We start from the raw sequence: 26,817 nt of genomic DNA on the forward strand, positions 1-26,817 counted from the left end.
ATATAAACGACCTAAAATAGGCCAAAAACCATAAAAACAACTACAAACACTAAAATTGGCCAAAAACCATATAAACGACCTAAAATAGGCCAAAAACAATAATAAAAAACGACTACAAACACTAAAATTGGCCAAAAACCATATAAACGACCTAAAATAGGCCAAATTCAAAAAAACGACTACGAACACTAAAATTGGCCATAACCCATAAAAATGACTACAAACACTTAAATTGGCCAAAAACTAAAGAACGACCCTAAAATAGGCCAAAAACCATAAAAACGACTACAAACAATAAAATAGGCCAAAAAGCATAAAAACGACTACAAACACTAAAATTGGCAAAAAACTATATAAAGGACCCTAAAATAGGCCAAAAACATTAAAAACCACTACAAACACTAAAATAGGCCAAAAACCATAAAAACGACTACAAACACAAAAATTGGCCAAAAACCATATAAACGACCTAAAATAGGCCAAAAAACATAAAAATGACTACAAACACTAAAAATTGGCCAAAAACCATAAAAACGACTACAAACACTAGAATTGGCCAAAATCCATATAAACGACCCTAAAATAGGTCAAAAACCATAAAAACGACTACGAACACTAAAATAGGCCATAACCCAAAAATTGGCCAAAAACCATAAAAATGACTACAAACACTAAAATTGGCCAAAAATCATAAAAACGACTACAAACATCAAAATTGGCCAAAAACCATATAAACGACCTAAAATAGGCCAAAAACCATAAACACAACTACAAACACTAAAGTTGGCAAAAAAAACTATATAAACGACCCTAAAATAGGCCAAAAACCATAAAAACGACTACGAACACTAAAATTGGCCATAACCCATAAAAATGACTACAAACACTTAAATTGGCCAAAAACTAAAGAACGACCCTAAAATAGGCCAAAAACCATAAAAACGACTACAAACAATAAAATAGGCCAAAAAGCATAAAAACGACTACAAACACTAAAATTGGCAAAAAACTATATAAAGGACCCTAAAATAGGCCAAAAACATTAAAAACCACTACAAACACTAAAATAGGCCAAAAACCATAAAAACGACTACAAACACAAAAATTGGCCAAAAACCATATAAACGACCTAAAATAGGCCAAAAAACATAAAAATGACTACAAACACTAAAAATTGGCCAAAAACCATAAAAACGACTACAAACACTAGAATTGGCCAAAATCCATATAAACGACCCTAAAATAGGTCAAAAACCATAAAAACGACTACGAACACTAAAATAGGCCATAACCCAAAAATTGGCCAAAAACCATAAAAATGACTACAAACACTAAAATTGGCCAAAAATCATAAAAACGACTACAAACATCAAAATTGGCCAAAAACCATATAAACGACCTAAAATAGGCCAAAAACCATAAACACAACTACAAACACTAAAGTTGGCAAAAAAAACTATATAAACGACCCTAAAATAGGCCAAAAACCATAAAAACGACTACGAACACTAAAATTGGCCATAACCCATAAAAATGACTACAAACACTTAAATTGGCCAAAAACTAAAGAACGTCCCTAAAATAGGCCAAAAAGCATAAAAACGACTACAAACAATAAAATTGGCCAAAAATCATATAAACGACCTAAAATAGGCCAAAAACCATAAAAAATGACTACAAACACTAAAATTGGCCAAAAACAATAAAAACGACTACAAAAACTAAAATTGGCCAAAAACCATATAAACGACCTAACATAGGCCAAAAACATTAAAAACCACTACAAACACTAAAATAGGCCAAAAACCATAAAAACGACTACAAACACAAAAATTGGCCAAAAACCATATAAACGACCTAAAATAGGCCAAAAAACATAAAAATGACTACAAACACTAAAAATTGGCCAAAAACCATAAAAACGACTACAAACACTAGAATTGGCCAAAATCCATATAAACGACCCAAAAATAGGTCAAAAACCATAAAAACGACTACGAACACTAAAATAGGCCATAACCCAAAAATTGGCCAAAAACCATAAAAATGACTACAAACATTAAAATTGGCCAAAAATCATAAAAACGACTACAAACATCAAAATTGGCCAAAAACCATATAAACGACCTAAAATAGGCCAAAAACCATAAACACTACTACAAACACTAAAGTTGGCAAAAAAAAACTATATAAACGACCCTAAAATAGGCCAAAAACCATAAAAACGACTACGAACACTAAAATTGGCCATAACCCATAAAAATGACTACAAACACTTAAATTGGCCAAAAACTAAAGAACGTCCCTAAAATAGGCCAAAAACATTAAAACCACTACAAACACTAAAATTGGCCAAAAACCATATAAACGACCTAAAATAGGCCAAAAACCATAAAAAAAATGACTACAAACACTAAAATTGGCCAAAAACCATATAAACGACCTAAAATAGGCCAAAATCAAAAAAACGACTACGACACTAAAATTGGCCATAACCCATAAAAACGACTACAAACACTTAAATTGGCCAAAAACTAAAGAACGACCCTAAAATAGGCCAAAAACATTAAAAACCACTACAAACATTAAAATTGGCCAAAATCCCAAATATCGACCCTAAAATATGCCAAAAACCATAAAAACGACTACAAACAATAAAATAGGCCAAAAAGCATAAAAACGACTACAAACACTAAAATTGGCCAAAAATCATATAAACGACCTAAAATAGGCCAAAAACCATAAAAATGACTACAAACACTAAAATTGGCCAAAAACAATAAAAACGACTACAAAAACTAAAATTGGCCAAAAACCATATAAACGACCTAAAATAGGCCAAAAACATTAAAAACCACTACAAACATAAAAACGACTAAAAACACTTAAATTGGCCAAAAACCATAAAAACGACTACAAACACAAAAATTGGCCAAAAACCATATAAACGACATAAAATAAGCCAAAAACCATAAAAACAACTACAAACACCAAAATTGGCCAAAAACCATATAAACGACCTAAAATAGGCCAAAAACTATAAAAAAAAACGACTACAAACACTAAAATGGGCCAAAAACCTTATAAACGACCTAAAATAGGCCAAAAACAAATAAACGACTACGAACACTAAAATTGGCCATAACCCATAAAAATGACTACAAACACTAAAATTGGCAAAAAACTATATAAACGACCCTAAAATAGGCCAAAATCAAATAAACGACTACGAACACTAAAATTGGCCATAACCCATAAAACAACCACAAACACTAAAATTGGCAAAAAAAACTATATAAACGACCCTAAAATAGGCCAAAAACCATAAAAACGACTACGAACACTAAAATTGGCCATAACCCATAAAAACGACTACAAATACTTAAATTGGCCAAAAACTAAAGAACGTCCCTAAAATAGACCAAAAACATTAAAAACCACTACAAACACTAAAATTGGCCAAAAACCATATAAACGACCTAAAATAGGCCAAAAACCATAAAAAAAACGACTACAAACACTAAAATTGGCCAAAAACCATATAAACGACCTAAAATAGGCCAAAATAAAAAAAACGACTACGAACACTAAAATTGGCCATAACCCATAAAAACGACTACAAACACTTAAATTGGCCAAAAACTAAAGAATGACCCCAAAATAGGCCAAAAACATTAAAACCACTACAAACACTAAAATTGGCCAAAATCCCAAATATCGACCCTAAAATATGCCAAAAACCATAAAAACGACTACAAACAATAAAATAGGCCAAAAAGCATAAAAACGACTACAAACACTAAAATTGGCTGAAAATCATATAAACGACTACGAACACTAAAATAGGCCATAACCCATAAAAACGACTACAAACACCAAAATTGGCCAAAAACCATATAAACGACCTAAAATAGGGCAAAAACCATAAAAAACGACTACAAACACTAAAATTGGCCAAAATCCATATAAACGACCTAAAATAGGCCAAAAACCATAAAAACGACTACGAACACTAAAATAGGCCATAACCCATAAAAACGACTACAAACACTTAAATTGGCCAAAAACAAAAGAACGTACATAAAATAGGCCAAAAACATTAAAAACCACTACAAACACTAAAATTGGCCAAAAACCATATAAACGACCTAAAATAGGCCAAAAACAATAATAAAAAACGACTACAAACACTAAAATTGGCCAAAAACCATATAAACGACCTAAAATAGGCCAAATTCAAAAAAACGACTACGAACACTAAAATTGGCCATAACCCATAAAAACGACTACAAACACTTAAATTGGCCAAAAACTAAAGAACGACCCTAAAATAGGCCAAAAACCATAAAAACGACTACAAACAATAAAATAGGCCAAAAAGCATAAAAACGACTACAAACACTAAAATTGGCAAAAAAACTATATAAACGACCCTAAAATAGGCCAAAAACATTAAAAACCACTACAAACACTAAAATAGGCCAAAAACCATAAAAACGACTACAAACACAAAAATTGGCCAAAAACCATATAAACGACCTAAAATAGGCCAAAAAACATAAAAATGACTACAAACTCTAAAAATTGGCCAAAAACCATAAAAACGACTACAAACACTAGAATTGGCCAAAATCCATATAAACGACCCTAAAATAGGTCAAAAACCATAAAAACGACTACGAACACTAAAATAGGCCATAACCCAAAAATTGGCCAAAAACCATAAAAATGACTACAAACACTAAAATTGGCCAAAAATCATAAAAACGACTACAAACATCAAAATTGGCCAAAAACCATATAAACGACCTAAAATAGGCCAAAAACCATAAACACAACTACAAACACTAAAGTTGGCAAAAAAAACTATATAAACGACCCTAAAATAGGCCAAAAACCATAAAAACGACTACGAACACTAAAATTGGCCATAACCCATGAAAATGACTACAAACACTTAAATTGGCCAAAAACTAAAGAACGTCCCTAAAATAGGCCAAAAACATTAAAACCACTACAAACACTAAAATTGGCCAAAAACCATATAAACGACCCAAAATAGGCGAAAAACCATAAAAACAACTACAAACACCAAAATTGGCCAAAAACCATATAAACGACCTAAAATAGGCCAAAAACCATAAAAAAAACGACTACAAACACTAAAATAGGACAAAAACCATATAAACGACCTAAAATAGGCCAAAATAAAAAAAACGACTACGAACACTAAAATTGGCCATAACCCATAAAAACGACTACAAACACTTAAATTGGCCAAAAACTAAAGAACGACCCTAAAATAGGCCAAAAACATTAAAAACCACTACAAACACTAAAATTGGCCAAAATCCCAAATATCGACCCTAAAATATGCCAAAAACCATAAAAACGACTAAAAACAATAAAATAGGCCAAAAAACATAAAAACGACTACAAACACTAAAATTGGCCAAAAATCATATAAACGACCAAAAATAGGCCAAAAACCATAAAAAATGACTACAAACACTAAAATTGGCCAAAAACAATAAGAACGACTACAAAAACTAAAATTGGCCAAAAACCATATAAACGACCTAAAATAGGCCAAAAACATTAAAAACCACTACAAACATAAAAACGACTAAAAACACTTAAATTGGCCAAAAACCATAAAAACGACTACAAACACAAAAATTGGCCAAAAACCATATAAACGACATCAAATAAGCCAAAAACCATAAAAACAACTACAAACACCAAAATTGGCCAAAAACCATATAAACGACCTAAAATAGGCCGAAAACATTAAAAACCACTACAAACACTAAAATTGGCCAAAATCCCAAATATCGACCCTAAAATATGCCAAAAACCATAAAAATGACTAAAAACAATAAAATAGGCCAAAAACATTAAAAACCACTACAAACACTAAAATTGGCCAAAAACCATATAAACGACCTAAAATAGGCCAAAAACCATAAAAACGACTACAAACACCAAAATAGGCCAAAAACAATAATAAAAAACGACTACAAACACTAAAATTGGCCAAAAACCATATAAACGACCTAAAATAGGCCAAATTCAAAAAAACGACTACGAACACTAAAATTGGCCATAACCCATAAAAACGACTACAAACACTTAAATTGGCCAAAAACTAAAGAACGACCCTAAAATAGGCCAAAAACCATAAAAACGACTACAAACAATAAAATAGGCCAAAAAGCATAAAAACGACTACAAACACTAAAATTGGCAAAAAACTATATAAACGACCCTAAAATAGGCCAAAAACATTAAAAACCACTACAAACACTAAAATAGGCCAAAAACCATAAAAACGACTACAAACACAAAAATTGGCCAAAAACCATATAAACGACCAAAAATAGGCCAAAAAACATAAAAATGACTACAAACACTAAAAATTGGCCAAAAACCATAAAAACGACTACAAACACTAGAATTGGCCAAAATCCATATAAACGACCCTAAAATAGGTCAAAAACCATAAAAACGACTACGAACACTAAAATAGGCCATAACCCAAAAATTGGCCAAAAACCATAAAAATGACTACAAACACTAAAATTGGCCAAAAATTATAAAAACGACTACAAACATCAAAATTGGCCAAAAACCATATAAACGACCTAAAATAGGCCAAAAACCATAAACACAACTACAAACACTAAAGTTGGCAAAAAAAACTATATAAACGACCCTAAAATAGGCCAAAAACCATAAAAACGACTACGAACACAAAAATTGGCCATAACCCATGAAAATGACTACAAACACTTAAATTGGCCAAAAACTAAAGAACGTCCCTAAAATAGGCCAAAAACATTAAAACCACTACAAACACTAAAATTGGCCAAAAACCATATAAACGACCCAAAATAGGCGAAAAACCATAAAAACAACTACAAACACCAAAATTGGCCAAAAACCATATAAACGACCTAAAATAGGCCAAAAACCATAAAAAAAAAACGACTACAAACACTAAAATTGGACAAAAACCATATAAACGACCTAAAATAGGCCAAAATAAAAAAAACGACTACGAACACTAAAATTGGCCATAACCCATAAAAACGACTACAAACACTTAAATTGGCCAAAAACTAAAGAACGACCCTAAAATAGGCCAAAAACATTAAAAACCACTACAAACACTAAAATTGGCCAAAATCCCAAATATCGACCCTAAAATATGCCAAAAACCATAAAAACGACTAAAAACAATAAAATAGGCCAAAAAGCATAAAAACGACTACAAACACTAAAATTGGCCAAAAATCATATAAACGACCAAAAATAGGCCAAAAACCATAAAAAAATGACTACAAACACTAAAATTGGCCAAAAACAATAAGAACGACTACAAAAACTAAAATTGGCCAAAAACCATATAAACGACCTAAAATAGGCCAAAAACATTAAAAACCACTACAAACATAAAAACGACTAAAAACACTTAAATTGGCCAAAAACCATTAAAACGACTACAAACACAAAAATTGGCCAAAAACCATATAAACGACATCAAATAAGCCAAAAACCATAAAAACAACTACAAACACCAAAATTGGCCAAAAACCATATAAACGACGTAAAATAGGCCAAAAACATTAAAAACCACTACAAACACTAAAATTGGCCAAAATCCCAAATATCGACCCTAAAATATGCCAAAAACCATAAAAATGACTAAAAACAATAAAATATGCCAAAAACATTAAAAACCACTACAAACACTAAAATTGGCCAAAAACCATATAAACGACCTAAAATAGGCCAAAAACCATAAAAACAACTAGAAACACAAAAATTGGCCAAAAACCATATAAACGACCTAAAATAGGCCAAAATCAAAAAAACGACTACGAACACTAAAATTGGCCATAACCCATAAAAACGACTACAAACACTTAAATTGGCCAAAAACTAAAGAACGACCCTAAAATAGGCCAAAAACATTAAAAACCACTACAAACATTAAAATTGGCCAAAATCCCAAATATCGACCCTAAAATATGCCAAAAACCATAAAAACGACTACAAACAATAAAATAGGCCAAAAAGCATAAAAACGACTACAAACATAAAAACGACTAAAAACACTTAAATTGGCCAAAAACCATAAAAACGACTACAAACACAAAAATTGGCCAAAAACCATATAAACGACATAAAATAAGCCAAAAACCATAAAAACAACTACAAACACCAAAATTGGCCAAAAACCATATAAACGACCTAAAATAGGCCAAAAACTATAAAAAAAACGACTACAAACACTAAAATGGGCCAAAAACCTTATAAACGACCTAAAATAGGCCAAAATCAAATAAACGACTACGAACACTAAAATTGGCCATAACCCATAAAAATGACTACAAACACTAAAATTGGCAAAAAACTATATAAACGACCCTAAAATAGGCCAAAATCAAATAAACGACTACGAACACTAAAATTGGCCATAACCCATAAAAACGACTACAAACACTAAAATTGGCAAAAAACTATATAAACGACCCTAAAATAGGCCAAAATCAAATAAACGACTACGAACACTAAAATTGGCCATAACCCATAAAACGACTACAAACACTAAAATTGGCAAAAAAAACTATATAAACGACCCTAAAATAGGCCAAAAACCATAAAAACGACTACGAACACTAAAATTGGCCATAACCCATAAAAACGACTACAAACACTTAAATTGGCCAAAAACTAAAGAACGTCCCTAAAATAGGCCAAAAACATTAAAAACCACTACAAACACTAAAATTGGCCAAAAACCAAATAAACGACCTAAAATAGGCCAAAAACCATAAAAACAACTAGAAACACCAAAATTGGCCAAAAACCATATAAACGACCTAAAATAGGCCAAAATCAAAAAAACGACTACGAACACTAAAATTGGCCATAACCCATAAAAACGACTACAAACACTTAAATTGGCCAAAAACTAAAGAACGACCCTAAAATAGGCCAAAAACATTAAAAACCACTACAAACATTAAAATTGGCCAAAATCCCAAATATCGACCCTAAAATATGCCAAAAACCATAAAAACGACTACAAACAATAAAATAGGCCAAAAAGCATAAAAACGACTACAAACACTAAAATTGGCCAAAAATCATATAAACGACCTAAAATAGGCCAAAAACCATAAAAATGACTACAAACACTAAAATTGGCCAAAAACAATAAAAACGACTACAAAAACTAAAATTGTCCAAAAACCATATAAACGACCTAAAATAGGCCAAAAACATTAAAAACCACTACAAACATAAAAACAACTAAAAACACTTAAATTGGCCAAAAACCATAAAAACGACTACAAACACAAAAATTGGCCAAAAATCATATAAACGACATAAAATAAGCCAAAAACCATAAAAACAACTACAAACACCAAAATTGGCCAAAAACCATATAAACGACCTAAAATAGGCCAAAAACTATAAAAAAACGACTACAAACACTAAAATGGGCCAAAAACCTTATAAACGACCTAAAATAGGCCAAAATCAAATAAACGACTACGAACACTAAAATTGGCCATAACCCATAAAAACGACTACAAACACTAAAATTGGCAAAAAACTATATAAACGACCCTAAAATAGGCCAAAATCAAATAAACGACTACGAACACTAAAATTGGCCATAACCCATAAAACGACTACAAACACTAAAATTGGCAAAAAAAACTATATAAACGACCCTAAAATAGGCCAAAAACCATAAAAACGACTACGAACACTAAAATTGGCCATAACCCATAAAAACGACTACAAACACTTAAATTGGCCAAAAACTAAAGAACGTCCCTAAAATAGGCCAAAAACATTAAAAACCACTACAAACACTAAAATTGGCCAAAAACCATATAAACGACCTAAAATAGGCCAAAAACCATAAAAACAACTAGAAACACCAAAATTGGCCAAAAACCATATAAACGACCTAAAATAGGCCAAAAACCATAAAAAAAAACGACTACAAACACTAAAATTGGCCAAAAACCATATGAACGACCTAAAATAGGCCAAAATCAAAAAAACGACTACGAACACTAAAATTGGCCATAACCCATAAAAACGACTACAAACACTTAAATTGGCCAAAAACTAAAGAACGACCCTAAAATAGGCCAAAAACATTAAAAACCAATACAAACATTAAAATTGGCCAAAATCCCAAATATCGACCTAAAATATGCCAAAAACCATAAAAACGACTACAAACAATAAAATATGCCAAAAAGCATAAAAACGACTACAAACACTAAAATTGGCTGAAAATCATAAAAACGACCTAAAATAGGCCAAAAACCATAAAAATGACTACAAACACTAAAATTGGCCAAAAACAATAAAAACGACTACAAAAACTAAAATTGTCCAAAAACCATATAAACGACCTAAAATAGGCCAAAAACATTAAAAACCACTACAAACATAAAAACAACTAAAAACACTTAAATTGGCCAAAAACCATAAAAACGACTACAAACACAAAAATTGGCCAAAAATCATATAAACGACATAAAATAAGCCAAAAACCATAAAAACAACTACAAACACCAAAATTGGCCAAAAACCATATAAACGACCTAAAATAGGCCAAAAACTATAAAAAAACGACTACAAACACTAAAATGGGCCAAAAACCTTATAAACGACCTAAAATAGGCCAAAATCAAATAAACGACTACGAACACTAAAATTGGCCATAACCCATAAAAACGACTACAAACACTAAAATTGGCAAAAAACTATATAAACGACCCTAAAATAGGCCAAAATCAAATAAACGACTACGAACACTAAAATTGGCCATAACCCATAAAACGACTACAAACACTAAAATTGGCAAAAAAAACTATATAAACGACCCTAAAATAGGCCAAAAACCATAAAAACGACTACGAACACTAAAATTGGCCATAACCCATAAAAACGACTACAAACACTTAAATTGGCCAAAAACTAAAGAACGTCCCTAAAATAGGCCAAAAACATTAAAAACCACTACAAACACTAAAATTGGCCAAAAACCAAATAAACGACCTAAAATAGGCCAAAAACCATAAAAACAACTAGAAACACCAAAATTGGCCAAAAACCATATAAACGACCTAAAATAGGCCAAAATCAAAAAAACGACTACGAACACTAAAATTGGCCATAACCCATAAAAACGACTACAAACACTTAAATTGGCCAAAAACTAAAGAACGACCCTAAAATAGGCCAAAAACATTAAAAACCACTACAAACATTAAAATTGGCCAAAATCCCAAATATCGACCCTAAAATATGCCAAAAACCATAAAAACGACTACAAACAATAAAATAGGCCAAAAAGCATAAAAACGACTACAAACACTAAAATTGGCCAAAAATCATATAAACGACCTAAAATAGGCCAAAAACCATAAAAATGACTACAAACACTAAAATTGGCCAAAAACAATAAAAACGACTACAAAAACTAAAATTGGCCAAAAACCATATAAACGACCTAAAATAGGCCAAAAACATTAAAAACCACTACAAACATAAAAACGACTAAAAACACTTAAATTGGCCAAAAACCATAAAAACGACTACAAACACAAAAATTGGCCAAAAACCATATAAACGACATAAAATAAGCCAAAAACCGTAAAAACAACTACAAACACCAAAATTGGCCAAAAACCATATAAACGACCTAAAATAGGCCAAAAACTATAAAAAAACGACTACAAACACTAAAATGGGCCAAAAACCTTATAAACGACCTAAAATAGGCCAAAATCAAATAAACGACTACGAACACTAAAATTGGCCATAACCCATAAAAACGACTACAAACACTAAAATTGGCAAAAAACTATATAAACGACCCTAAAATAGGCCAAAATCAAATAAACGACTACGAACACTAAAATTGGCCATAACCCATAAAACCACTACAAACACTAAAATTGGCAAAAAAAACTATATAAACGACCCTAAAATAGGCCAAAAACCATAAAAACGACTACGAACACTAAAATTGGCCATAACCCATAAAAACGACTACAAACACTTAAATTGGCCAAAAACTAAAGAACGTCCCTAAAATAGGCCAAAAACATTAAAAACCACTACAAACACTAAAATTGGCCAAAAACCATATAAACGACCTAAAATAGGCCAAAAACCATAAAAACAACTAGAAACACCAAAATTGGCCAAAAACCATATAAACGACCTAAAATAGGCCAAAAACCATAAAAAAAACGATTACAAACACTAAAATTGGCCAAAAACCATATAAACGACCTAAAATAGGCCAAAATCAAAAAAACGACTACGAACACTAAAATTGGCATAACCCATAAAAACGACTACAAACACTTAAATTGGCCAAAAACTAAAGAACGACCCTAAAATAGGCCAAAAACATTAAAAACCACTACAAACATTAAAATTGGCCAAAATCCCAAATATCGACCCTAAAATATGCCAAAAACCATAAAAACGACTACAAACAATAAAATAGGCCAAAAAGCATAAAAACGACTACAAACACTAAAATTGGCTAAAAATCAGGACAGTTAAGAAGGGAAAAAAATAAGTAAGACTTATTGCGGAGGTGCAGTTAGTGACAAACGGTTATTGGGCTTGAGAAGCCCAATTTCCTGTAAACTAAAGACCTCATAAGAAACTCTATAAATAGAGCCTTATGAGGTTCATAAGTTACGTTTTAAGAAACCCTAACTGAATTTAGAGAAATTCTGAATTTCTCTAAACCCTAAACCGCACAAAATTCCCTCAGCCTTCATCCAAGAACAGCTAGCACTGTGAGATCGAAGGTTCCTGTTCGTGTGGACTAAGTGGAGGTGCTGCAAGTGCGGTGCTTGTGATCACGAAAGGCGGCCACAAATTTGTTCTTCAAAGGTAATATTCTAGACCTGATCATGCTCATTCACAAGAATCTATTGATGGGAAATTTTAATTTTAAAATTCCGCTGCGTTTATAAAAGTGTTTATGAAACAATTTCCCAACAGCAACTATATAAGCTCTCCTAGACAGGAGAGTCAGGTATTCTAATTCATTCCACACTTTACTTTCTCTCTCTTCTCTCTTGTATCTCTGGTTCTCTTGCTGACTTAGGCATCGGAGCACCTGCAGGTACAAACCCCCCCTCCGATGGACGATTTGCTCAACGGACCAGCCATCAACCTTTTCTGATCATCAGGTTAGATCACTAATTATACACACTTTTTTTTCTTCAATTGGGCAGGAAAATGATGTGTCAATGTTTGTAACGAAGCTAGGAGTGCTATTATTAGTTTGACCCAACTCATTAGCTTGAGATCTCTAATTATACACACTTTTTTTCTTCAATTGGGCAGAAAAAGGATGAGTTAATGTTTGTAACGAAGCTGGGGGTGCTATTATTAATTTGGCCAAACCCATTAGCTTGAGATCTCTAATTATACACACTTTGTTTTTTCTTTTTCAATTGGGCAGGAAAAGGATGAGCATGTTTGTAACAAAGCTAGGGGTGCTATTATTAATTTGGTCCAACCCATTAGCTTGAGATTTCTACTTATACGCACTTTTTTTCTTCTTCAATTGGGTAGGAAAAAGATGAGCTAATGTTTGTAATGAAGCTGGGGGTGCTATTATTAATTTGGTCCAACCAATTAGCTTGAGATCTCTACTTATACACACTTTTTTTCTTCAATTGGGCAGAAAAAGGATGAGCTAATGTTTGTAACGAAGCTGAGGGTGCTATTATTAATTTGGCTCAACCCATTCTTCAATCGGGCAGGGAAATGATGAACTAATGTTTGTAACGAACCTGTGGGTGCTATTATTAATTTGGCCCAACCCATTAGCTTGAGATCTCTACTTATACACACATTTGTTTTATTCAATTGGGCAGGAAAATGATGAGTTAATGTTTGCCTTGATCATTTGATTAACGTAACTTATATTTTAAGAACCATGTGATGTTTTATTATGTTGTTATTAGTCTAATTTTCAATCAACCTTATGGATGACTTACATATTTGAGTGAGTTGTATAATGATTATCCCTCTAATCTAATGACAATGTCCTATTATATTTAGTTTAATTTATAATGATATCAAAATATTATGTGAAATTATTTATTGGTCGTACTAACAAACGAAATATAAAATCATATCATATAAACAAATTCTTCCCTGTGCGTCGCACGGGTGGGAAATCTAGTAAAGTACATTGAACGTTCAATAAAAAAAGTACATTGAACTAGCTTTCTTTTATTTATTTATCCGTGTAATATTTACTATAAATCATGTATGTTTGTTATATTTACCCAGATTACAATTACAATTATGGATTGTTAATGAGAAATTGACTTATCAAACTCAATGACATCATTGACATGCTATATATGGATGAATTAATTACATGGCAGAGAATATATTATATGGAAAATAAGGGTCACTTGTCCTTGGTGGAGGAAGTTGCCTCTGGAAGTTTGACTGTGGGGGCAGCACTCTTCTTCCTTGAGTATTCTCTCCATTTTCTAGCAGCAGCTGCAGCTCTTTTAGCTCTTTCGTTTACTTCCTCCTCTGCAAAATTATCATCATTAATTTCAAGTGGAATAAACAATAGGCTAAATTGCATTTTTGACCCCCTAACTTTTAAAAACTTGTGAGAGTGACTCACATGCCACATTAACATATGTGGCAAGACACCACGTGTGCATTGACTTGGTTAAAATCAGTGGGGGGCCAAACTTTTGCAAAAGGGGCTAAAGTTAGGGTGCTAGAGTGCAATTTAACCTAAACAATATAACCTAATTGTACAAAAGCAATTGCAACACAACCAAATAATGATGCCTACTAAGCCACTAGGTTTGGTCTAGTGGTGAGGGGTTTGGATAATATGCATGAGGTCTTATGTTCGATCCTCATTGCCACCATTGTAAACAAAAAATTAATGATGCCTACTCAAGCATATTGACAAGAAAGAATTTGGTTGATTAATAATATGATTTCTAATCATAAAAAGTGCAACTTTCTTATGTGTTTTCACATTCCATACCTGAACTTTTGTAGTCTCTTGGTTTTCCACGAAGATTGTCCCAGTATGAATTAGTTTTATCGTAACCTTTCTGCTTCATCATTCTCGATCTCGCTTGTTCCTGCACGACACATGCATCAATGTTTGTCATTTTGATCATTTGCAGTTTTTATACCAAAGAGAGAGACACTGAAGCTGGGGTGATATTTCGGGCATAGAAAGACTCACATTAGTTAAGAGATCCCTCATTAATGTAAAATTAGTAAGTCACTAATATGTTTGTGTTTAAGCAGCTTGGTCTAAACCTAAGAACTGAGACTTTTCAGAGTTTTATACAGTTAAGGAAATATTGCATCTTGAACTGTAGAGCCTCCTCTAAACTGATGGTACAAATTTTCAAGAATATTGTTTTTACACTAATTTTGAATTCCTTAAAAACCTATAAACTTTCCTAAGATTCGTAGGAGAAACCATGATAGTTTTCATAGGATTAGTTGCATACAAGTAAGTTGTTCATATAATGTTAAGTGAAAAAAATAGTGAATGTTAATGAGTTCTTACCAAGAATTTTAACTGCCTTTTCTCCCATCGGGTATTTGCCTGTCATTGTTAAAGTATGGTTGGATCATGTTAGAGGAGACAACGCATAAATATCAAATATGAATAACCCAGTAATCTCTTAGTTATATTACCATTCTGAAAACGTCGCTTAATGCTGATCCCATTCCTGAGAGCATCAGAGCAACCTGCTCAAATTTAAGAAGCTTAGTAGTTATATTAATGGTATACAAAAAGCTTAGCTAGATCCGTTTGGTGATTAGGGTCATGATTTATACCATATGGATTATGGATTAAGAAAAAGTCATCTCAATTTTAGTCAATTGGTTATCTAAAGTATCATTTAAGAAAAATATCATATATGGGTAACCATCCAGCAGAAAGCGACAGAATAAGACATGATCAAATTATCTTCGGAATAGAGATCTTAAGAACGGAACATAAAAAGGGAAGAAATAGATTCTGGACTTACATTGACTCTTTCTATACGGCGCATTTCGTCTTCAAGTAATGATAGTTGTGCAGCTGATGTCCAATGAATGCAGTCAACAGGGCTAAAATACAAAAAATGAATGTCAAATTAAATTTCAGAAATCTCCGTTAGTTTAGTTGCTTTACAAAAAATCCCATTTTTATGCCGAATAGGAATACAGAATGGTGATTAATGTAAAATGTAAACCTATTTGTAGAAGCAAAAGCTGCAAAACAACAAATCATGATTAGAGTGATGTGCATGGTTATAAACATACCAACTATCAATAGCCTGCTGAATTAATTCTGGGTTCCCGCACTGATTGTATACTCTGGCTCTTCCAAAGTCTTCTTCAATTCCAAACACATCACAGGCAACATTGGCACAGTTTTTGCAGCCTGTTCAAGAATTTGAAGTATAATTATAATTATATAACATTTCTTTTGGGAATTATGTAAATTAGTTCTGTCTTTCTCTCCCTAGTACCCTCAAGACTTATATATGCATCCCTTTTCTAGGGTATGGGCATTCACCTTATGTCAGTCAGACCAACCCTAATTTGGGTGCAAACTATGGTGAAGCACTGACACAAACATGGACACTGGAAACGACACAAACACCGACACATTGACACCAATCGATTAGTCAATGTCGGAGTCGGAAACTGACGTGTGCCAGATATTGGGACACGCCTAATCCGAGAAGTGTATGTGCTTCACGCCTAATTTGAGTCATGGTCTATCCCTCCAAGAGTTTGAGAGCTTGGTCTCTCCCTCCAACAGCCACTCAATAACAATCCCATAATCACTTTTTCCGTTCCTTTCTCTATTTTTTATTTATTAATAAAAATAAACAACATAACTGACATAGTAAAACACATAACTGCCTGTAACTGCCAATTAATTTCTGCCTCTCCTATTAGATTGTTCTCTAATAATAATTATAGCCGAGTGACTTGTAAGTACCTATGCAGCTGAATTCATCAACAAAAACATGATCCTTTGGACTAGAATCATCCACGAAGGGGTTGATTGATGTCAAAGAATACCCATGTATATCATCATAAACCCTGCGCTGAATTGGATCACTGAGCACCTGAACTGCAATAGTTAGAAAAATTGAAACCACAAATTTCTCAAGAATAAAATTGAAGATGTCGGAAAGGAAACCACCTCATAGACTTCGTTGATGAAGGTGCAGAAATTTGTGGTCTCAGGATCATTGCCGCTCAAATCCGGGTGGCAAGTTTTCATACAAGTGTAGTATGCCTTCTTGATCTGCTCTGGTGTTGCATCTGGAAGCTGGTAAAAAGGACCAATTTCACAATCATTAAACATCTAATATTTTATCTCAGCATCTCTAGATATAGGAACAGTGAAAAACACAACTAATTTATCATCTGGCATTCTCCTACTGTCTTTAAAAAAATTAATCAAATGTGACAGATCCACATACAAAGTTATGCCATAGTTCAGAAAATCACTCGCATCAAGGATGAAAAAAAAGTTTAATTTCTTTTTTTTTTTTTTTTTTTTTTGTTTTGTAAACTAAAACTAATCAAGTAAACCATCATTTTGATCTCTAACTGTGTGAGGCTGTTGTCACCACAGTCCTGAATGTAACAAAATTAGAAACAGATGGCTGTTTGTTATAGCTTATTTTAGAAAAAAAAATCATTTTTTTTAATAAAAATAATCATTTTTAATTGTTTTGCATTTGTTTGTTACAGATTTTTAAAATAATCAGAAGCTAAAAATAATCAGAAAATAACTAAAAATGAGAAGTTACTGTCCGTTTGTTACATATTAAAAAAATAGTGATTTTGATGTAAAATAATCTAGAGATTAGTTTTTAGAGATTTTTAAAAAAATTGAATTTACTTTGTGTTTGTTTATTATAATAAAAATCACTTTTTTAAATAAAATAATTTTTAGTTTGTTTAGATACAACTAATAAAAGTGATTTTTTTAATTAAAAATAACTTTCTTCTTTTAATATTTTTTTTCTCTCTCCTTTTAAAAAAATCCATTATATTATAAGTTATTCTTAGTAGCTTCTCATTTTTAACTGTTTTTAGCTTCTGATTACTTTAAAAATATATAACAAACAGATGCAAAACAATTAAAAGTGATTATTTTTATAAAAAAAAAATGATTTTTTTCTAAAATAAGTTATAACAAACGACCTCTTAGTCTGTTTGTTACAGATTAAAAAAATAGTGATTTTGATGTAAAATAATTTAGAGATTAGTTTTTAGAGATTTTTAGAAAAGTTGAATTTACTTTGTGTTTATTTATTATAATAAAAATCACTTTTTTAAATAAAATAATCTTTAGTTTGTTTGGATACAACTTATAAAAGTGATTTTTTTAATTACAAATAACTTTTTTCTTTTAACATTTATTTTCTCTATCCTCTAAAAAAAATCTATTATTTTATAAGCTACTCTATACAACTTATAAATAGATTTTTTTTAGAGGATAGAGAAAATAAATGTTAAAAGAAAAAAGTTATTTGTAATTAAAAAAATCACTTTTATAAGTTGTATCCAAACAAACTAAAGATTATTTTATTTAAAAAAAAATGATTTTTATTATAATAAACAAACATAAATTAAATTCAACTTTTCTAAAAATCTCTTAAAACTAATCTCTAAATTATTTTGCATCAACATCGCTATTTTTTTTAATCCGTAACAAACGGACCCACAAGTGTCTCTTTTGTAACTAATTTAACGACTAACTTAACTAATAAAAGACGAGTCAGAATCCGTTGACATCAAGTGTCAAAGTTTACTTTGACACCAAATCCTATCCATTTATTTTATTTGATCTAATGGTTAAATTTGTTTGATATTTTTTTTTACAAAAATTTTAAAACAAATCTTCTAATATTTAAAGCAATGATTTTCTCTCAGATCATCTCTCTCACTAAAAGCTACACAATTCATCATAAACAATATTGATTAAGAACAAGAATCAGTGATCTGTTTTATTCAAGGAACCAATTTTCTTTTTCCATATTTTCATAACCATTTTTTTTTGGAAATATACAACAACATGCAGAATTCTCGAGAGAAAACGAAAGGCCATCAATATTTTTTGTGTTTGCTATTTTCATTCTAAATTATATATACTGCATCATAGATTAATTAAGCCATGGATTAATTTATGGTTGCAACATTATAATCGAATATGCTTTTGCAGAAATTTGGAAAGATAAAAATTTGATCTCATAATTTGACAACAACAAAAAAATGATAAAAAAAGATAACCAGGTCGGGTCTTGTTCTTAATCGATATTGCTTATGAGCAGGGACGGATTCAGGAATCAATCACACGAGGGGCCGAATTTCTTTTTTTAATGATAAATAACAGTGTTAAATATATTTTTTGTCCTTATAAAATAACGAGTTTTTATGTTTAGTCCTATTAAATTTTAAATGAAAATATCCTCTAAAATCTTGTAGTTTGGTAAGAAAGTCCGTATTTTCAAATATTTTTACAAAAAATTGATACTTTTAGTCCTCAAAATAATTGCTATAAAATACAAATATGGACTAAAAGTAAATTTTTTGAAGGACAAAACTTAAAAACTCTTAATTTTATAAAGACAAAAAATATATTTAACTCAAAATTATAAGATAAAATCACAATAATTTATTTAGAAGCACTTAAAACAAGAGTGAATAAATTAAGAGGTGTCATTAGCAACTCATATACATTAAAGATTATAGGCTTAAATGCAGTTTATATATATTAATCATATATGCATGGGGGAAGGGGGGGTTGAAGCCCCTGCTTGCCCCCCCTTGGGTCCGTCCCTGCTTATGAGGGATTGTGTAGCTTGGTGTTAGCAAGAGAGATAATTTAGGAGAAAATCATTGCTTTTAATATTAGAAGATTTGTTTTTAAATTTTGGCTAAATTGCAGTTTTGGCCCCCCACGTTTCATAATTGTGCGATTTTGGCCCCCCATATTTCAAATGTGCGATTTTGGCCCCCCACGTTTCATAATTGTGCGATTTTGGCCCCCCACGTTTCAAATGTGCGATTTTGGTCCCCCACGTTTGCCCCCTTTTGCATTTCTTGGTCCCCGTTGACTATTTTGACCAAAAAATTGATGACATGAAATATTTTTTACATGTGTCTTAATTGTATTGGTCAACCAAAATTTATTATTTTTTTTTTTTTTTTAAAAAAAAAGGATAGGTCACGTGACTTTTTCAAGAACATTATTCTCCACCACAAATATTATGTTGATGCACTTGCTTCTACCAAATTCTCATTAATTGGTTTCAAGAATTGATTATGCTATATTGAAAAACCAGAATCTAAAAACTTGGTCTCATTAATTGGTTTAACAAAAAAATCATAATTCAAAATATTTCAAATTCAAAATATTCATTCATTATACAAAAGGACATTGTCGGAAAAAAAAATTAACCCCAAAAAAAAAAAATCACGTGACCTTTCCTTGATTATTTTTTTTAAAAAAATAATAATAAATTTTGGTTGGCCAATACAATTAAGACACGTGTAAAAAATATTCCATGTCATCAATTTTTTGGTCAAAATAGTCAACGGGGACCAAGAAATGCAAAAGGGGGCAAACGTGGGGGACCAAAATCGCACATTTGAAACGTGAGGGGCCAAAATCGCACAATTATGAAAAGTGGGGGGCCAAAATCGCACATTTGAAACGTGAGGGGCCAAAATCGCACAATTATGAAACGTGGGGGGCCAAAACTGCAATTTAGCCTTAAATTTTTGTAAAAAAAAAAATATCAATCAAATAAAATAAATGGATAGGATTTGGTGTCAAAGTAAACGTTGACATATGGTGTCAACGGATCCGACTCATAAAAGACACATTCGAAGACTAAATTGACTAATGAAAGACACAAATGACACATTTATGGTTTTTCTAAATGAATCATTTGTTACTGAGATACAAGACAAATATAGAATCTATTTTTCTTTTTGTCATCTCGAGGCTTTCAAACGTATCCAAGCAATTGATGCCCGATTGAAACATAGAATCGCGTCGCCTGCTTACTGAAAGCACAAATGGAATGACTTATCATTCATTGTATGAAGTTTTTAAGACCTCACTAATCAGCCTTAGACTCTTTTTTTTAGTTCATAATGAAATGTTTTGATCTATGAAGAACATACATCAAACACACATACACTGAGACGTCGACACCGATAATAATTTAAGAAAATGACATAATTCAATGTAATTATAAGTATCGGTGTAAGAGGACGATTGTCTACACTTCATAGGTTTTGATACATCAAAGGATCATTGTGACAACCTCTCACACATTTAAGTACCAAATTGATTGTTTACTAAAAATTAATCATGCGAGGTAACTAATATTTATTTAAGGTTTTACCTCTCCTAAAATATATTTTTTTCATACACAACAGCCACAAACGGTTAATTAAGGAACATAAACCTGAGTAATGTATCTACCACTCTATCAAACCATTTTGGTTAATATAACCTTTCAAATTCTATAACATGCATGTTGAATTCATTTAACAAATGATTGAATATTTTGAGCTTGAAGTAAAAAGAAGAAAAATCTGAGTTAGGTGAGTTATTACCAGACCCAAAACTGCATAATAGTCATCTGCTCCAACAGTGTCATTAGTTGAAAATGAATCTTGATCAGTAGCAACTCTTACCCTACCAAAGCTTTTTCTTTTGGAACTGCGTGTTGCAAAACTGCAAGAACCAGTTGCAGTCTTTTGTGCCATCTGCCATGAGGTTCTGTGACACAAATTCAGTGATGGGTTGTGAATTTTGAGAGCTTCTGTGTATAGTGGAGATAGTAATTGAGCCATTCAAATCACCAATTGAGCAAAGAAAGAAATAAAATACAACATGAATAAAAATAAGAATATAAAAATGGTGGTTGATATTTTGATGAGAATGGAAATATTTATATTTAGAATTTTTGAGGTGGAGAATTTTTTGTGTACATGAAACTATGAATGGGTAATGCTGTGGTGGCAGTGTCACAACCAAAGACATCAATAGAATCTGGACGAAACCTAAGATGAATCTAGACAGCAAATAAAACGAGGTAAAGTGGGTTTTACTTGCGAGTGGCACGTGTCATCTCGTGCATATGTGCTTCATTTCTTGTATTTAGAGGTGGGAATAGGCCAAATAGAGCTAGGTTTTGCCGGACAAAGTCTGAGTTTGACCTATCAAAAAATTGAACGTTTGAGTCTGGCATGTAATCTGTCATAAGCTTAATTTTTAGGTTTGAGGCTGACCTTTTGAAAGCCTGATGTTAGCATGTTTAAAATCTTATTTCATATGAATATATTTAAATAAATAATTATATTTATTTTTAAATATAATTATGAATTAATAAACTAATGTTCCTTTTGATATTTAACGTGATATTTTAGATAATTTGACTATATGTCATCATATTTTAATTATTGTTTATAATAATCCATTTATATATGTTAAAAACTAACGTAGATTAATAAACTTCAACTTCTTAAAAAGTTAATAGATTTGTAATCTAATCAAAGTACAAATTTTAATATATAAATAATAATTATAGTAAAAATATTATTCATATTAATTTAAATAAACCGGTCTAATAGGCCTCAAAGACTTTTTTAATGGTTTGCGGTCTCGCGTTTTTTAGCTAAATAGGCTTATAAATTTTTTTTGGTCTGTTCTATTTAAAGAAATCGGATGGCCTAGTCTGAGCCTATGTAGGCTGACCTAACCTATTCTCACCTCTACTTGTATTCGTAAGTGGAGATTCTTGTAAGAATTGTTCCGTTTGGCGATTTGAAGATGAGAAATTTTGTCCTCCAAAGATAGAAAAGGAGGAGAAAGTTCCCCCGAGAGGGAAGATATGGGGACGAAATTTAATCCTTTGTCCCGGCCACAAAGATTTTGTCCCCAAAACATTTTATTAAAATATGATTTATAAATGTATATTCAAGTATTTTATATATTATATTTATTAATATTTTAGTGAAAAAAATATTTTATAGATTTTGTTTATATGTGATGTTTACTATTGTCACAAGACCCACAATAATTTCATAATTTTTTAGATGGTGGGGAATGTGAATATTTTAGATGGTGGGGAAGGAAGTGAAAAAGTATCATCCGCTCAACGACTCAATCCAAATCTTGTTAACATCCCTAATCCTATGCTAGCAAATAATGCTCTTCGATGTGATGTTTTACATTGTATTTCTTAGTTTGTCTGTTAATAGCTAGTTTGAAATGTAAGTTATTAGTTTTAGTTGGTTTTTGGTGGTTAAAAGTTGTTAAAGTTAGTTTTCAAGTTTTAGGTTTGATAGGGGCGCGTTTATGGTTGAGTCGGTGTCAATGTCTTAGGCGCGGTAGACGCAGACTTGATCATTCCACCTTTTCTCTACTTTTCTCAATATCATTCCCATCTTTCTCATAAAACTCTCAAACAATAATAAATTAACGGAAAATGCTTCTTTGTGCACGACTTATTACTATCCGTCAATTCTCATCGGTATACGAGAATGATTTCCAACAAAAACAAATTTTAATTTTTTTTATTTCTTTAAAATTTACTACCTTTCTTGTCTAACTGTATCGTACTATTTAGCAATCCTCTAAATTAACTACTTAAAACAAATTTGATAAATAAATGTCTATTTAGAAACATATTTATTGATGCAATCTTAATGCTGAGATGAAGGAATAACCGATCTTTCCCACCTTGACTGTCACTCAACCGGTGGAACAGTTCCCTAAAATGATTAATAAAAGAGATTTCAAGTTCTGAAGACAGTCACAACCTCTTAAAACCTCAGAAGTTGAAGACCTTTAGAAGCCATAATATGTTACTGACAAGACTACGTTCAAAATTGATTATCTGCTTTGCAAATGATTGAAGGACATTCTTTATCTGATGACATCACATGATTGAAGAATAATCAAATAGTACATCATCCTTATCCCCAACCTTATCATCAAAAGGAGCACAATTGTATTATTGTACTATTCTAACTCGTTCTTATGTGTTATTCCAAAACTAACATCGAGAATTAATATGTTTGTGTAATTAATACATAACATTGGAATATGTTGCATTTTATACAATTTAAGAATGATATACAAGGGATTATCTATTTAATAAAGAATAAATTTAAAAAGTGTTTCTTATAAAAATGACCAATTTTTTTTTCTAAAGTGTTCCTTATATAATATAGGAATGGAGGGAGTATTTGTTATTGTCGAATATTTTTTTTGGGTACCATGATATTGGTACGGAGTTTCTACTGCCGTTAGTGATGAATAATCTCCGTCGGGGAACCTGTGGGGCACACGAGGTGATTTCTCCACTTTCAACCTAATTTTTTCGATACGCATGAGCCAAAAATCGAGCTTTTGACTTCATAACCCTTAATAGTGTTTTGGATTTGAGAATCCGAAATTGAACAATTTTAGAAGTTAGGTTCCAAAATTTTCAATATTTACTTTTCTCACTTAAATTCTTCGCAAATCCACATGGCTCTTCTTCACCTTTCTTTTTTAAGAGCAAACAAAGATATGAATAATATAAATATGATATATAACAAAATGAAATAGAATGAAGAGAAAACATGTTACGGAATGAAACAAAATCAAAGGAGGACAAAAACTAAAAGTGCCAAAATACCAATCAAAATAACTTTAACAACCCATTTTATTATTATAGTAAATAATAATTATAAGTAACTTCATGTTAAATTAAGTCACTAATTTAAATAGGACTTATTAGTAAATATGAGAAGAGGAATAGTATCATAGAGAATAAACTATACTATAGAGGGACATTATTGTAAAACTCTATCAACAAGTATACATAATGTGAGTGTTGGGAAAAAGAAAAAAGAAAAACAATTTTAGTCTCTCCCTCTCTCATTCCTCTCGGCAGAATACAACCCCACCCCCTCCAATGTAGTTTTCTTCAAATTCACCATTAACACCACATGCATGCTTAGGATTCAAGAAGAATAAACACCTTCTACCTTATTAACAAGCTTAGTGAAGAAGATTATACATTGGGTCTGCTGTTAAGAAGTCCCATATCGGTTGCGAGATGACCTGACTTAGTGTTTATATACTAGAGGCAATCCTCACCTTACAAGCCGGTTTTGTAAGGATGAGTTAGGCCCAATACTTATTTCTAAGATGGTATCAGAGCATCTCCATGATCCGTTCGACCGCCCGATATCGGACCGCCTATCATTTATATCCGCGTACCAAGCCCAATAGCGCTGGACGCGAGGGGGTGTGTTAAGAAGTCCCACATCGGTTGCGAGATGGCCTGACTAAGTGTTTATATACTAGAGGCAATCCTCACCTTACAAGCCGGTTTTGTAAGGATGAGTTAGGCCCAATACTCATTTCTAAGATCATGAGTTAACAAAGAGAAGAAGTTGGAACTCAAGTGTTAGGGATTTCTCCAATCTTCATCATTTTCACTCACCCATCAAGAACTACCTTCAAAGAGTCAAGGTGAGTTCTTATTAAGTTTGATTTTGGTAGAAATTAGAGTTTGAGTAAACCTAAGTATTAAAAGTTGCATGTTTTAGAATGTTAAGAAATTCTATCCCAACTTATGAAAAATTATGCTTAGAGACTTTAATGTAGAAATTAGAGTATGTTAAATTCATAATTTTATTATGATTGCTCATGGTTTAATTAAAATTCCATGTTAATTGAAATTGGAATAGTGCTGAGACTTCTTTAGGACTGTTGAAATTGTTTGGTGACTACTAATATTGTAGCAAAATGGTTGGTTTGAATTGTTGGAAAATTCTGTGACATTTTAACAGGTACAGCAGCTGTCTTGGATGAAAAAATGTCCAAAACAGAGGTGGCCAGCCTTGTTGTGTGGCCAAAATTGTATATTATGAGTTTAGGTAGTGTGAACATAAGGTTATGCTAGTTTTACACTCCTTTACGTACTTAGAATTAGTACTCATATTTTGGACTAATAGAAATTGTCAAATAAATAACTTTAGCTTTTGATTTAGAAACAAAAGGGATAGTGAAGATGTTTATAGACTTTACTATAACTAAGCATTAGTTTTCTTTAAATTAAATTAAAGAATAGTTGTTGATCTAGTTAATTATCCATAAGGATAAAGACATATGTTGTGAAGCAACGTACGTAGTAATAATCATCGTGAGTAGTTGTCTGAGATGAATATTTCATCCGGATAGGCAAGGCTTCCGACATCGCTCACACTCAGTTGCCTTGTAGTTAAAAGAAAAAAAAATGACAAGATAATACCCTCTTGAGTGTTCAACTATTCTATTACGTTGGAAAGATAATGATTGTTATTTACATTATTATTATTATTAATAGTTATAAAAATCCGGGTACTCGGGTTAGGCTGGTTATGGATTTAGTTAAGAACTCATTGAGATATAATCTCATCCCGTCAAGTTTTTATTTTCAGATAAACAGGTTCCAAGGAAGGAAAAGGAAACGGGAATTTAAGCTTCAGTTTTATTTTGCTTGCCTAATCCCTTGTTTAACTTTTGTGGAATGTATTATATCTCCTAAGTTGTATCTTGAACTAGTTAAGTCAAGAGCTATGTAATTAATGACTTGAATTAGTTGTGAATCTTGTTATAACTCCTTTTGTATCTTGGACTTAATGAGTCAAGTACTATGTGACCGA

The 26,817-nt window shown here is 31.7% G+C and overlaps 1 protein-coding gene and 1 long non-coding RNA gene across 2 annotated transcripts; one reads left to right on the forward strand and one right to left on the reverse strand.

The window, feature by feature from the left end:
• Nucleotides 1-14,293: 14,293 nt before the first annotated feature.
• On the reverse strand, nt 14,294-22,166 carry LOC123908526 (chaperone protein dnaJ C76, chloroplastic-like). Its single transcript, XM_045959194.1, has 9 exons — nt 21,727-22,166; nt 17,285-17,413; nt 17,078-17,207; nt 16,390-16,510; nt 16,113-16,194; nt 15,775-15,828; nt 15,644-15,682; nt 15,104-15,203; nt 14,294-14,628 (listed from the first exon to the last, which is right to left on the reverse strand). The coding sequence occupies exons 1-9, from the start codon at nt 21,964-21,966 to the stop codon at nt 14,498-14,500; spliced, it is 1,026 nt and encodes a 341-aa protein (XP_045815150.1). The 5' UTR covers nt 21,967-22,166; the 3' UTR covers nt 14,294-14,497.
• A 3,269-nt stretch (nt 22,167-25,435) lies between these two features.
• Nucleotides 25,436-26,771, forward strand: LOC123909458. Its single transcript, XR_006809926.1, has 2 exons — nt 25,436-25,642; nt 26,593-26,771. It is a non-coding gene; the product is annotated as an uncharacterized LOC123909458 (long non-coding RNA).
• The last annotated feature ends 46 nt before the right edge of the window (nt 26,772-26,817 follow it).

The sequence above is a fragment of the Trifolium pratense genome, linkage group LG2, assembly GCF_020283565.1.
Source record: "Trifolium pratense cultivar HEN17-A07 linkage group LG2, ARS_RC_1.1, whole genome shotgun sequence".
In the NCBI taxonomy this organism is placed as follows: domain Eukaryota; kingdom Viridiplantae; phylum Streptophyta; class Magnoliopsida; order Fabales; family Fabaceae; genus Trifolium; species Trifolium pratense.